We start from the raw sequence: 16,188 nt of genomic DNA on the forward strand, positions 1-16,188 counted from the left end.
AACTAAAACTACTAAAGAGATGAAGTAATTAAGAAAATAAATATGTCAAGCATTTTATTTAACATTTACATCAAGCACAAAGCATATCATTTTAAAGTAGTGCAATCTAAATTTAGAATAATACAATATTCTACATCAAAGAACTTTGGGACTGTTAAATAGAAGAAAAGTAAGTACATGTGCCAACACAACAGTACACTGAGAATCTTTTGATAAGCAGAATAGGTTCCTGCAAAATGCACAACCTAGTGGCCAATAAACCCCGAAAAGAGAAACTTTAAACTTACTCTCTGAAATTCGAACCCCCCAAAATTCTTCCCCTCTTACAGAAAAAATAAATAAATCTACATGCAACAAACTTTAAAAATGAAATTTTGCTCGAATTGCCTTTAACTTGATGCTATGCCAAAACTAACTGTTGCTAGTTGACTGGATCTTGTTCATGGGATAAGGAACAGATCTTAGAACTTTACGTTCGTGTTATTCCCGCTCCCTAATATCAAGCCACCAGTCATAGTAACAGTAGAATTTCTTATAACACAACATCAAAGTTAATTTCAAGTAGAGCCTTAAAGCGGGTATCGTATGTACCTCCGTCATTTGTCTCTTGTTTGCGTTTCCTCTTCTTGCCGCGGGAAGAGTTAGCACGAGACGACCAATCGGGGTAGAGCTGCATGTGTAACTGCCGCTCTCGGCGGGCCAGTTCGTAATACTTGGCTTGTTCCTCCCGACCTAATGCGTGCCACTACGGGAGAAGCAAAACAAGCAATTACAAACACAAAATAATGTTATAAAATTTAAAAAAGGGCAGAAATGAAAATGAAAACCGTTTCTTTTGTAATAATTTTGAGGGGCTCCTACTTTCCGTTCAGTTGTCGTGCTAGAAGAACAGCCAGGAAAAGTTTGTTGTCACATTTCGAATTTCTGGTCCGGTGTACCTTTATTGAAATATGTTTATACTGTAGTTTTAAAAAAATGCAGTGAAGCCAAATGAAAAATTTTAATTAAACCTATTCTGCTCAGCAAAGAGAAAACAAAAATCAGTGTAAAACACACGCTATGGATAAGGAACAAATTCTACAGGTCCAAAGAAAGGTTCTTCTTTTTGAAATTATTTTTTAAGGGTTACTTGGGTAGGTGGGTGTGGCTTAAACAGTTTGGCACGCGCACTATACACACTGTCCCCTGTGAAACTGCTGTTCTAGCACTACTGGAAAGGGTACCTCCTGGATCGGCTGAGCGTTCTTTCTTTCTCTTCTTCTTCTTTGCACCGTAGCCGTAATTATCCCGGGCACTCCAGCCGGGATAGAGCTGCATGTGAAGCTGTCGCTCCTGCCGAGCCTTCTCATAGTATTTCGCTTGCTCTTCCCGCGTTAGTGAGTGCCACTACAACCAACAGGCCACAGACATTTCACTAACCACAATCTTAGAGAATTGTTATTGTGGGGGAAGAGCTCGTCAAGAAAAAAAGCAAAAGAAAAAATATGTTCCGGTAAACAGAACTAAACAGCGATTACAAATAATAATACCTTAACAGTAAATTTTTGGTGAAGTTTCATATTCTCCCGTACAAATATGTACACCAGACATGTGACTTCAATGCTGTATTAAAAACACAAATATTATCCAGCTGATGGCATGATTATTTCACTTCTACTATTCCTGTTCAGCAATAACATACTACAGAAAATGCTATTTTACAAACATGAAACACACATAAACATGGTTAAATTACATGAATAAAATAATCATCCCTGTCTCTTTATCTATGTTTAATGATGAAAATATTCCATTTCTTGTGTTCCAGTTATCATCATAGGCAGCATGCTACCATCTGCATTTAATACTTAAATCTATTCTTCTTTAGCTCTGATTTTTTTATACGGCTCTTAACCTACTGGCTTACTTTGATGAGTGCCACTTGCATGTAATTATTCTGGCCCTCGGATACTTCGATGACTGGAACTCACAAACTCTACTGTCATTCATTTTTAGCCTTCAGATGTTTCAAACTACCACCAGAAGGTGCAAAGAGTTTACTGAAATGTGCACAGCTTTCTTCATAAATAATTATTTTGTTCCACACTGGTTCTGTTTGTGCCCAACAGTATATATGCTATACTATACTACAATATACTATAGTATGTATCTTAGGGATTGGAATAACTTACCAAGGGAGATGTTCAATAAACTTCCAATTTCTTTGCAATCATTTAAGAAAAGGCCAGGAAAACAACAGATAGGGAATCTGCCACTGGGCGACTGCCCTAAATGCAGACCAGTAATGACTGAAATTTGGGTGGCAAAGCCTTCATATGAGCATGTCGGATAATTGAGGTAATTTCCTGAGGGATCTAAAACAAATCGAAGATTGCCTGTTGGATAGTTATAGAGATAGTATAGATGACCATCGGAGTGTAGGTTCATATCAGAGTGAAAGTAGCAGCAGTATTAATGAAACGGGTGAGCTTGGGGCACGCGGCTGTGAGCTTGCATGTGGGAGATAGTGGGTTCGAACCCCACTGTCCGCAGCCCTTAAGATGGTTTTCCGTGGTTTCCTATTTTCACACCAGGTAAATGCTGGAGCTGCGCCGTAATTAAGGCCATGGCCACTTTCTTCCCACTCCGAACACTTTCCTAACCCATCGTCGCCATAAGACCTATCTGTATTGGTGCGACGTACAGCAAATAATTTTAAAAAGGTAACAATGAAGATGATGCCAGGAATGGAATGGCAGCTGCAAGTAAGCCTACTGTCGATGTGCTCGCACATAATGACATGTGGCAATGGATGAGTGTGACTAATGTAGTTTGCAACATTTAATTTATTGGTAAGAGTGGTGTAAATGAATAAATTCACAAGAAGTTTGTTATTATGAATGTAAAACCGAATGAACTAAATGTATTTAGTGAGATACCGAGTGACATTTTTCCTCCATAATTGTTTACTTTTAAGGTTACCACAACACATTTTGAACAATATCTGAGCATGCTGCACTGTAACGGGTATTTATAGAACTTTTCTGGCATATTTTTTCTTAAAAAGTTAGTAAACCAATGGGTTGTACAGAAGACCCATATGAACAAATAAAGTTATATCCCACCTTATTAACATATGAAAAAGGATCAATTAATGATATCATACAAGTAAACCAGCACCATTTTCACAAAAAAAAAAAAAAAAAATGTAGTGCTCCAAGGAAAGTTCCCTTTTACCTACCAAGATGCAATGTGACATATCCGAACCATTCTCAATTAATAGCACAATATCTTTGAAAATGCAAAGCATATGATATATTATCATCTTCCTGTTATTCCTATGATTCTCTAGAGGATAATTTGTATCCTAAAAAAAAAAACCAAATCCGTTTAAGTTGACAAAATGGATGGAAAGTAAAAACTAACCTATGACAATGTTAGAAAGTTAATACATACAGTACCCAATGCTCTAGAAGAAAAGCAATCACTAATACATATTCCTTTAGCAGAGTTAGCTAAATTACTGGGGAAATGAAAATAAGGACTGGAAGATCTTCTTTGAATGATAATATGCTCAAGAACTTGGAAACAAAGATGTATGATCTCATGGTTTTCAAATTTATTGCCACATAAAGTTCTTAGTTAAGATTTGTTATTTCATTGCATGAATGTATCCCAACCTTGGAATAATCCCTTCCTAGAGCACACACTGGTTAGTAAAAGGTAAGAAAAGATATAGTTAGTCAACACAGTCCTAGAAAAGAAAAGATGAGACAAGACACTCGTAGTCAATAGAAACCAAGGCATACTGTATACACTATCCCAGTCATCATCAAGAACAGAATTTGATGACAGGCTGAAGTGCAAATCACTAATATGGATTATTTCTCTTCTGCGTCAGAATTCTAGCTACTAGAGATTCATTTGCTGCTTTATAATAGAAATTTTTAACTGGTGCCATAACAATCAGCTCTACTGTAACAGAAAATAGAACAATCATATGATATGGGCTTCAATCTATCAACATGAAAAGCACGTATTCAGAGAAAGAATGGGAAGATATTGCTAAGTGTCTTGGATGTACTGAAGTAAAACGCATCAGAATTAGGAAACCACCCAGTTTTATAATTACAAAGGATGCCATTCGATCATTTTACAAGCAGTTGTTGACGCAGAAGGTTCCTTTTATTCGTTGTTGTAGGAGACTACATTCGGTCATGCAACGATGGAGTAGGCAAACTCTGGAACAATGAACTGAATATTGCAAAACATTGCCCCTTACCACATTCTCCAAATCCTGATAGTCTTTTTGGTTTTTTTAAAAATAAGGCACACGGATCTCATGAGATAATTCTCCAGTAGTTCAATACTGGATGATTTTTAGAATTTATTACCGGCATGTGCTTTTGGAATATTACGTAGTACATCCTCGATTGTTGCAATGGAAATAAGCATCCATCCTAGAGATATCATTGTTATAGCACTTCTCCCTCCTGTACCAGCCGAATGAACTTTTTATCAACCATTAGACGAAAACAAATTATCCTCGTCGACAGCCCGCCTAACACTGATGGCTGATAAGCACTATTCTGTCAGATATGCGCAAAATATGCACTCGGACACATGTTAGACTTGGGTGGTACCACAAGAAACAAAATGACACTGTGAGACTAATCTTGTCTACAGATATTATTTTGTCTTCTCTTAACTAACCGGTGTGTGTTCTAGCTAAGCAATTTATATTCTTAGCCTCTGTATAATCTTTTTGTGTAGGTAGAAAGGAAACAAAATCGAGCTCATCAAACACAGGATATAGCACATTCAGCTAAGCTATCATTAATTGTTCAAACATATACAACAGACAGCTCATATCTAGTGGCTTTAATTTATGATCTTGTGTAATTTGCAGAAATTATGTGCTCTTAATAAATTTCTGGTTCATATCATAACAGTCTTTAATAATGAGGTGCTGATCCTATTATCTAGCACTAGGTACCACGAAAATGCACAGCGTTAGCTTCTAGAACATCTGTTTTACGTTAAGCCTATAAAAGTCAAAGTTCAACTTCATGTTCTTAAAATCGTTTTAACTTCATTCATGGTAAGCCAAACGCATATTTTCTTAAAATGCAGATGATAACTTTGCTGTTTTGTTCTTAAAACATTACAATCACATTCTTACAATAAACAGCTGCCAAAGCAAAATCATAAAAATTACTGCTAACAGTATTAATGATCAGTCTATAGAGAGCAATCACTAGCTTCTTCCCCCTATACGTGATAAATCTATTTCCAAGAAGTTATCCCACATACCAACACTGCAATAGTTTATACTGTAAGTGAAGAGAAACACAACAATTTAAGTTACAGGGGACGACAATTACAGTTAAATATAGTGACCACCAAACAAGAGTTTAAAGCAAACTGAAGCGAGGTGCGCATAATGAGCTGACGTGAAGGACAGGCTGTATTCCCTCATTCAAGGATGGAGCAATAGCTACGTGACGGGAGACGACAGCTTCCACGTCCTATCCTCTGTCTTGTAGGGCCTTGTCATTAGTAGAGCTCTGTACTTTTGCTAGTAAGGCACGCAATTTACTTGAAGAGTTCAGTGATTGCGGTTATTAAGTGTGTATATCTAACCCTTAGTCCCATTCTTATATGCAATCGGGGATGAGGTCAGATGAAATTTTATGGCAAGTTTTTAATGGCTGGATGCCATTCCTGTTGGCAACCTCAATTCAGGAGCTAATGAAGATATGAAATGAATGATGAATGAAATTGGGTAAGGAGGTGGAGGGAATCTGCTGTGGCCTATGAACAGGAACTGTCCTGGGACACGCCTGGAAGTGAAAAATGGGAAACCACACAAAATCATTCTCAGGACACCCGATGGTGGGGTTCAAATCCACTTGTCTCCCGAATGCAGAGCTGGGCTTCATAGCCTTAATACACAAGGCCACTCTGCTCGGGGATAGTGATTATTAAGTGCAGGGTAACAATGATCTATCGTCATCTATCAAACAAGAAAGAACATTCAAGTGACTATGAGTGTTAATAAGGTGAAGAATTTAATAGCTGAATTATGATAGAAGAGGAAGTCCCGTGTCTATTGTTGAAACATATCTTTTAAAAAAGAAATTGTATGATAGGTGTGTGCGGAAGTATTGCATACGATTTCTGGGAAGTTCTATTCTATTAAACCCATATGTTTGTGCTTTATCTGAAAAATAGTATTGGATCTGTGTTAAACATAAAATGGCATTATAAAAAGAGGGTCTTAAATGACCAAAAACTTGAAAAACAGTCTGCATGTTAGCCCTGTAAATCGCTCAGCTGTTCATCTCGCCCACCCCAGTGCTGGGAGGGCTTAAAATTCCGAATTTCCTTCCTGATAAAGCTTCCCTAATGCAAAAGTTAAATGTTGGAGATCCTGTTGCTCGAGTTAACTTCTGATGATGGGTGCTACAATCAACGCATGATGGGAATTTAGATCGTTTGCTTTTGATAACGTCTGACAAAGCTTGGTTTCACCTCAGTGGGTACACGAAAATCCCTACGTGATACACAATACGAAAGTGGGTGTTTGGCATGCAGTTATTGGACAAATAATAATTAGACCCATATTTATTTTATCAAACTCTGAACTCCAAATGATATCTGGATGCTATTTTGCATCCTTTCTTTACAATGTTGACTGAGGAAGAACGAGGCGGTGCTATGGCCCATGCTGAATATAATTATATAGCTGCAATTAGCAATGTCTTCGGTGACCAGATAATTATTTGCGAGCCCTTCTCCAGATCTCAGTATGTGAGACATTATTTGTGGAGAAATTTGAAAACAGAAAGTCTATCGAAACAATCCAAAACAGCTGAGTGAAATACTGTAACAAAAGACGCATTAAGACATGTGTCACGGAATTTCTTTCGAAGATGCTAGGTCTGCATTTCTTTCCCGTTTTTCTTTTCTATGACAATGAGGCTGTTTCTGAATTTCTTGCAGTTGAAGAAAACAATGGCTGTCTCCAGCAGGAAGGGCCAGTACGGGTCTGGGGGAATACAGCTCATCTTTTTCCATCAGGTTACAGTGTGCGCCTCGTGGTGGTGGTCACTGTATAATGGAACAGCTGCTGCGATACTTACATAGGATACATTCTGAAAACAATTACATACAATAATAAGCAATTCAATCAAAATATTTTACTCCAAAAATATGATGCACGTCCACTTGTTTCCTTTAAGTATATGAATTTATAATTCATCTCGCGTATTTGAGGTAAAATTTATTTTAAAAATAATTTTAACTAGACCTATTTGAACAGTGGCATTACATGACTGACATATTCTGTGTGAAGTTAGTGGGAGAGAAAAAAAAAAAAAAAAAAAAAAACAGTGTGTTTCCTTAATCCTCAATTTCTACATCCATCAGATACTCTTGCTGCCGTACAATGACAACTCCATAAGAAATAGAATTTTCACTGTCCTTATAATGAGCTTCTATAATCCTGAACATTAGAATTGCTAAATTACTTTTTTGTCCCTTATTATTAGTAAAATTATTAGAAAGTCACATCAGGAATGAACAGTAATAAGCATATTCACATCATAAAGCATAAGTTTGAGATCAAACCAGAAAAATAAAAAGGAACCAAGTTTTACATTATTAAATATAATACAAACACAGTTAACCCTTTGCTTAAACTGTTGACTTACTTTTTCATATTTATATACATTACAAAGTTTAGAAATTATAGTAAAACAATCATAACTTGCATTTATTAAAATACTTCTAAACTTAAAATATTAACGGTAACAGGTATGTATACATTTCATATAACCATTAGTAAACTTTCACTGAACTTTTGATGTGCACTATCAGAATCACATTACTGAGAAGAACTGTTGCTCACAAGAACAATCTAATTTAAAAACAGTGCCAGTTTGGAGTGATTCACCATCAATATACAAATGTAGCAAGTGGAGTGTGCTTGAAGTGTTCTTATGAATCAGCTTATAGGTTATAATTAGTCTGTTCATACATTCCTTTATAGTTATTAGTATCTTGCATTTATTGAAGATTGCAAATTCCTTAATAAATGGGATTTAAACAAACATATTTTATTTCTCTAACTACCACAAATAGTTTAGCTCCATTTTAATTTTGCAATGTTCATAAAAATTGTTTAACATCCTATCTTTTTATCAAACCAAGCTTGTGATTTTGCAAACAAGGAGAGTATTATAATTATTATTATTATTATTATTATTATTATTATTATTATTATTATTATTATTATTATTAGAGGGAAGATTATTTCTCAATATCTTATTATCACATTTAAAATTTAAAATACAAGGATTAATTGTTAAAACAAATTGCTAATATACGGTAAAAACCAACAGAGAAGAAGTAGAGCATCAATTAAACAACTTGGGACTCAAGAAACAATTGTATAATTAAATTCATTAATTATAATATATAGATAAATGAATATAGTGACAAATTTGTTTTGAATACTCTCTATATTTAAATAATTCAGTGAATCCAACCAGTCTTCGGGCCAAGGACTGAACATACGTAATCGGAAGCCATAATTTTTGGTCATACAAGAGCATTTATAGCAAGTGGAGATACGTATCTCCCCTCGTACGTCGGCACTGCATTTGAGCTTACCACAGGAAGCCTGCAGTGATATTGCAACCGAGCAGAGTAGGCTTCGGCTCTACAGCTCTGTAATCGAGAGGTGGTGGGCTGGTCTCGCTGTCAGCTGTCCCGAAAATGGTTTTCTGTTGTTTTCCATTCTCCTCACTTAACCTTTAGAACACAGCCGCTCCCCTCTCACCATTCACCTACCTCAAATTACCACTACACATCTCATGGCTTGAGGGAGGGCGTCACCCTCTAAGATGCTGGATTGCTAGCAAGCTTCAATCTCTAACTGAAGAGCCCAAGCCACAGTGGTGCTTTTACAACTGAGTTTCCTGAATTTATTTCTCTTATTTATTATTTTATACATTTTCAGATGAAACAAATTGCATTAACTTTTCCACAAACTTCATTTCTATGAACAGAATACATTTCTCAAATACAGTAAAATTAACCACGAATATCCAGAAAATTGATGCTCTACTGCTTTAAACCAACATTTTATTATAAAAGTCTCTCCTGAAACATTAAACCTGTCAATAAAATTATTAAAGACCAAATAACTAACGGGGAAAATAAAAAAAAAAATACCAGACCAAACACTTACCCTCCGGCCTAGTATTTGGTTAATAGCTGCACTTTCCTTGAGTGTACATTCTGCCACCACTTTGGCCCTCATCTCCTTCATGTACAGCATGAATGCATTGAGTGGTTTCTTAATGTGGGGCTTCTTCTTGTCTACAAGGAAATTAAAAAATTGTCAATAAAATAGCAATGATATTTCAAGTTAATCAAGTTAAGAAATCACTAATTACAGTATAATAAATTTGGATTCTAAATTACGTCTTTAAAAAAATATTTCCAAGTGCAAGACTGTCATTGTAAGGAATCAAGTGAATAGGATTACAGTAGAAAGGAAAGTAAATGACAAATTATAGATTAAAGACCATCCTAGGATTCTTAAATCTTCAGCTTGACACACTCTGGGACCATAGACGGCAAAAGACCTTTAAAGCTTTTCCTTAAACTATGGGCAGTGGACATCTTAAAGAAGTTATTGTTTACTTCACTTCACACAAGAATACATGTTGTGTGATCAACAAGATTATATTCAGGTGTTTAGTTGCCTGGTGGGATTGACACAGGTAGTCATATTCCCCAAACTGATATGTAGGCTTTATATACTGTATTTTGGATGCATTTATGACTGACTCATTACCATATAATTTCTCTTCAATTTTTAAAAGCCCTTACTAATTTTCCTAATATTACAAAAATAACTTGAAGTAACTTAACATTTTTACTTAAAATGTTTATTCCATAACAACTGAACAGTTAAAGCAGATATTTTATAGTTAAAAGCTTAGGCCCTTCTTGAACGTGAAACACTGAAAAAATAAGGACTTCTAGAATCTCAATTTTCAAATTTTATTATGAATCTGCTCCTAGCAAATTTCTCTGAAAAATAAGATGCTGGGTACACTATTGTTATGTTGTAGATACTAAGTGTGTCAGTTATATTTTTCCCTAGATGCTGGGTACACTATTGTTATGTTGTAGATACTAAATGTGTCAGTTATATTTTTCCCTAGATGCTGGGTACACTATTGTTATGTTGTAGATACTAAATGTGTCAGTTATATTTTTCCCTAGATGCTGGGTACACTATTGTTATGTTGTAGATACTAAACTTGTCACTTATATTTTTCCCTAGACATATTTTTTTGTTTTTTTTTACCGGGCGAGGTGGCAGTGTGGTTAGAGTTGCGCAGCTATGAACTTGAATCTGGGAGACAGTGGGTTCGAATCCCACTATCGGCAGCCCCGAAGACTGTTTTCCGTGGTTTCCCATTTTCACACCAGGCAAATACTGGGGCTGTACCTTAATTAATGCCACGGGCGCTTTCTTCCCACTCCTAGGCCTTCCCTATACCATCATCGCCATAAGACCTATCTGTGTCGGTGCGACGTTAAGCAAAAAGAAAACATTTTTCCTTTCAAAAATGGTGTGTATGTCTGAACAACAGCATCATAAAATTCACAACCAACGTTATGAATTTATTTTAACATAGGTCTATAGCAAATATTGAACAGAAGGCTACCTCTTTTTGTATAATTTTAAACATTCTTTTGACAAATTTCCTTTATAGTCACAAATATTCAACAGCTAATTTCACATTCAGATCCCCAAAACCCCATACATTTTTTAACGGTGATAACACTCAGCAAAACACTGCAAAACTAGGACTGTCTGGGATAATCCCGGACACATGGTAAGCCTATTGATATGTAAGTAAATAATAATGAAGTACAGCAATTGAGGAAATGCTCATTAGAAATCATTTTTAGTTGAAGAAAAATGTTATTTCCACTGAACCCTTCAAATTGGAAACTTAACTTTTTTAGCATTCTGCTGTATATACATAATTTTAAAATTGTTATATTTGTTGAGTAACTACATATAACTACCCAGCTCAAACAATACTTCAATGAATGTTACAAATTTCTGACCAAAACTTATGTATCCTGCTGTCTCCAATAGTTTTATGTTTACCAAGTGTAATAATGTATACAAAGCAGTGAATAAATAGTATACACAACTTTCTTTATCAGCAATAACTCACCCTGATTGTTACTGGTCTGTCCCGAATCCTGAGTTTTTGTTCCCTCCGTTGCCGAGGAGGTGGAATTTTTCTGGTCCATCGAAGATGACCTGCAGAGATTTTAAGTTCAGAAATCAGTTCCACATCACTATCTATTTGGTATTATTGAAGGGGAGAAATGTAAAAAAAAGAAGTAATACAGTCTCGAAATGCAGGAAAAAAATACACCAATATGATTTACCCTCAAAATATTTTAATATTTCACAGATACTTTCTTAAAATGACAACAAAAACTTACTGGCTCCAAGATATAAAGACAAATAAATTACATTTCTCATGTTCACAGTCACTGAATGAACCACATTGAAAATGAAATATTGTAGAGCAGCCCAAGTTGTACCAAGAAACTCAATGTTACAAAAATACCAAACTATGTACAAAAGGGAGAATGTTAGTCTTCCAAAAGCATAGAAAAGAATTATTCAATAATACTTCCACTCTTCCACTACAGTGTACTATGAAAATGAAAATCCAGAGCCTGTTTCCAGTCATGCGACCGGGTCAGGAATGGAATGAATGAAGCCCTCATCTAGTGGTGAGGATAGGAATTGTGCTGGCTGCCGAAGCTGTCACACTCCTCTGGGCCAATGATTAATGAATGACAGATGAAATGATATTGGAGAGTGCTGTTGGAATGAAAGATGACCGGGAAAACCAAAGTACCCAGAGAAAAACCTCTCCTGCTTCTGAGTTTGTCCAGTACAAACATCACATGGAATGACCAAGATTTGAACCAAGGAACCCAGCAGTAACGCACTGTCACCTGAGCCACGGAGGCACCACAGTGTACCATAAATATCTTAAATTCAGTTTCATCTGAAAAATGTAACATGTTCTGGCGGATTTATTCCGAGACATATGTATTATATTTCACACCATAGAAAAGATTCATTAGTATTAGATTAAGAGAGTCACTTTGGAGAGAAATGAATTACAAACAAAACTGAATATGGATAGTTGCATGTAACAAACAAGGTGCAACCTTCCAACAACTTGCAAATACTGCCAGGGTAAAGTTGAGGAGTTGGAAGCTCTTCTTGAATGTAACCGACTTTTAAGTTGTAATTTAATGAGGATATAGTGGATTTCTGCATATTAGCACCATAGGGCCAAATGTATACACAACTGCAGTTTACAATCTTAATAGAGAGTCTGAAAACTATATTTGTTACCTCTACTTGACTACGTAAAAATACATATCTGTGATATCTTGCAATGTTAAAATAGCCATTCATTATCAGTTCCAAATATTTCTTTTAAAATATGAAAATTTTTAAGACGTTGAGATGAAAAACAAAAAATATTTTTATGAATCTTGCACAGTATTTGTAATTTTATTTCTATGTGCACACATTCTGATTTAGTGTCAGGTCGTTTTTTCTAAAAAAAAAAAAATGCCTAATTGCAGCTTACTTTTGTTTTATAAGTTTCTATTATTAACACTGATAAACTACTAACAGAATTTATTCATAAAAGTCTTCAATATATTAGTCACTTTAAAGACTATATTTAGTTACTTCGGGGTTATATTACTTGCATATTTCTAGTTACTTTTATGAAAGGTGATCATATTTTCTGAGTGCAAATTTGGGACAAATGAATAGTTCATATTGGAGAGTTGACAACAAAACAACCACCCCCACCCCTTATCCTTTGCTGTTGCAATACAGTACAGTTATGGATTTGTATAAAGCACATCGACTTTGGTTTCTTATACATTTATCTAAATATGAATACCTAAAAATAAAGGTAGTATGAATGATGATTATTATTAATATTTTAAAAAAATCATTAATTGAAGTTTTTGAAACGTCCTGGGACCACTTAATTTAATGTCTGCTATTGAAAACGTCAATGGCGCTGACGATGTGTACCAATCATACTTCCGTGATGACAATTACTTCTTTCAACAAGGCTCTTTCTACAGACCAAAGCTGTAAAGATCTATTTGTCCTAGGGAAATGACAAAACAAGTTCACAGATTTTCTTCAACGTGAGAATGGCAATGTCTTGTTTCAGTTCTTTCAGAAAAGACAACAATATTGCTGTTCTGATGTTAGTTTTAGCTCATCCCACTCTGCTAAGAAGGCGCCTGCGAGCTATTATTATTCCTTCACGCATAAATTTGAGACTATAATTATTTTCCCAGGACACAGGGACGAACCTCTAAAATTTGGGACAGATGGTCACCGAACTTTTATGTTACGAATAACCTAACCCTACTTATGATGTTAATCCTATCTGAATGCTCTTCTGAGTATCGTTATTCACTTCTCTCACATTATGGTCTATTCTGACTTAAATTCAATGCACAAGAAGAAAAATATATTCACCTGATTAGAAGTACAGTCAGCAGAGACAGTGTTATATACAAAACAGGAAAGAAAATGAGCCAAATAACCATTGAGTTAATGGAAAAGGCAATCCAGGTATTCAGTGCATGAAGATAACCTACAGACCAGCTGAGCTCTTAATCACACACACTAAAAAAACGGTGAGAATTAAGGCCTGTATTTAATTCTTATGCTGTTTCTATATATGAAATTACACTTAGATCATTACTGGACCAAGTGGAATGTTTATCTTAAACTATGAATTCAAATTATTGTGTACAAGTATAGACAGAATTATGCACAATATATTTCTTAATATGAGCCATGCATTACGAAATAAATTATAATATTTCTTTTAAGATTCAAGAGAAAACTGAGGAAAAGAAACACCACAACCACCACCATTTCCAAAATATACCTTACAGTACATTCTAGAGTCTATGGTCAAGCACTACAACATTAAAAAATGAGGTACTAAACAGAGAGACATGGATTTAAATGAAGTATCACAAGAAATCCTGACAACAGTTTTGTTAATGATCAAACTAATTTAAATTAAAATGAAACACTGTATCTCACTAGTCATCATGCATAATACTCTTCATTCCAAATCCTGACAGTCTTGATTTATGACAGACTATTCAACAGAACATCAAGAATCTATGCAAAAGATAGTATAAAACCACATCTAACAACAAGTGAGAAATATCATTTTGTAAATTACCATTCTGTCTGTGGTCTTGTTTTCTTGGATACTGATTTACTACTATATGTACTGGTAACTGAATTTGTAGAGGAGGCGTCAGGGTCAGGAATAGTTTGGTTGCTCACATTTGATTGATCTGATGTCATCTCGCTACCAGATACAACATTGTGATTGGTGATGGTGGTAGTGGATACTGGTGAACTGCGTTGTTGACTCTCTTGCCAACTGGCCATTTGCCATAGTCGGTGCTGGGCATCGGCATATGTCAGCATGCTGTTCACGACAGGTGTTCCATCTGGACTGACATAGTGACCATCCGAGACAGAGGATCGCAATACACCATCGTAACTGGTGTTAAGAGGGTAGGGAAAACCTAGGTGTGAAGGAGGTAATGGAAGAGGTGATGAATTGTTTAGCAGACTATTCATGTACAAAGCAGTAAGAAACTTGTGCTCATTTGCAGCAAGATTGTGGAACATAGAGTAAAGACCATCACTGCGTAAAGAATCACTATTATTACAGTTGTCCAATAATTTACCCCCTGTAGGTGTAATTCTACAATACTGTTCATTTTCATAGCCTTCCTTAATATTTTCATCATACTTTCCATACAATGTCCCATACTGATCATATTTTTCAGAAGATTCATTCGAGGCATCCTTTGCGAATTTGGCACTTTCAGGCTGGAAGTCTTTGAACAATGGGACAGAAGTATCAGAACTTGGCACCTTGTCATTATATTCAGGCTGTGGTACATCTGATTCATACTGATCTTTTCCAGTATCATTAGGAAATGTTTCAGTTGAATCAGGCATACAGTTTTCTAAATTCTTTTCAGTAACGGACGAAGGAGTCACAATAGCAACAGGTTCACTTTTCTTTATCACAAGATTTAAAGGCTCAGACCAGGAATCAGGTTCCATTTTGTAGGAATACAAACCATTTAACTGCATTTTTACTCCACTGATCACTTTGTGAAACAAATTTAATTTTCTGAAGCACTCACAGTATCAGCTTCACACAGCCAAGGAAATAGAATCACAAGAATTCATAAAACTAAATGTATATAAAAAATAATTGATATTCATTCAACAAATGCATCACTTTTATAGTATAAAGAAGAGAATGGTTTCTTATGTATGGTACCGTACTTCCACAATTCAAGAAAATATACTGAAAGTACACAGCTGCCAGTTCGTGTTCGTATTTAAACATTTACGTACGTAAAGTAAATAAAAATATCACTCTCAGTCTACTAGAATCCCTCATGAACAAGTACTGGCGGGCTACTTTTGGTAGGAAGTATAGTATAAGTTCAGTTTAGCAAGTGCTGTCTCATATGCCCAATCACAAAAAATAATTATTTACGGATAAAACCCGACCGTATTCAATATGCGCAAATATCCTACTCAGTGACCGTAAACGATGCGTCGGGACGCCTATACAATACAATGGCATCGCGACGAAGTCATCATCTATCGACGTCGTGAGTACATCGATAATGGATTGCTCAGAACTTTCAAGTAGCCAAATAACAAAATAGTGGGTCGGGTGCGCGAGTCGTACGATCCGCTTAACGAAAATTTATAATTCTGACAGTCAATTAACTACGTATATTGTATATTTTCAGAGTTCAAATAATATTTATCAATGATCGATTGTCCATATAAATCGACTTTAATACCATCGGACGTAACTGTACACATTTGCTGTCTGGTCAATAACAGCAAAGAGTTGTTTTTTTTATTTGTTTTGGATCCCGTTCGTATCCAAAGGCTAATATATGAATCTGACAACGGAAGGAATATATTGTATGCAACTCGGTTACGATAAACAAATCACCAAATAACAGACTAGA

General features: G+C 35.5%; 1 protein-coding gene across 1 annotated transcript in view; it reads right to left on the reverse strand.

Annotated features, from left to right (window-relative positions):
- The window catches only part of LOC136878814 (uncharacterized), a 152,955-nt gene that overhangs the window by 22,566 nt on the left and 114,201 nt on the right, over positions 1 to 16,188 (reverse strand). Inside the window, exons 6-8 of the mRNA XM_067152310.2 lie at positions 11,253 to 11,341; positions 9,236 to 9,366; positions 1,224 to 1,386 (exon numbers count right to left, since the gene is read on the reverse strand). Of these exons, the coding sequence (XP_067008411.2) occupies positions 1,224 to 1,386; positions 9,236 to 9,366; positions 11,253 to 11,341 (383 nt within the window). The remainder of the gene's footprint in view (positions 1 to 1,223; positions 1,387 to 9,235; positions 9,367 to 11,252; positions 11,342 to 16,188) is intronic.

The sequence above is a fragment of the Anabrus simplex genome, chromosome 8 (assembly GCF_040414725.1).
Source record: "Anabrus simplex isolate iqAnaSimp1 chromosome 8, ASM4041472v1, whole genome shotgun sequence".
Classification (NCBI taxonomy): Eukaryota; Metazoa; Arthropoda; class Insecta; order Orthoptera; family Tettigoniidae; genus Anabrus; species Anabrus simplex.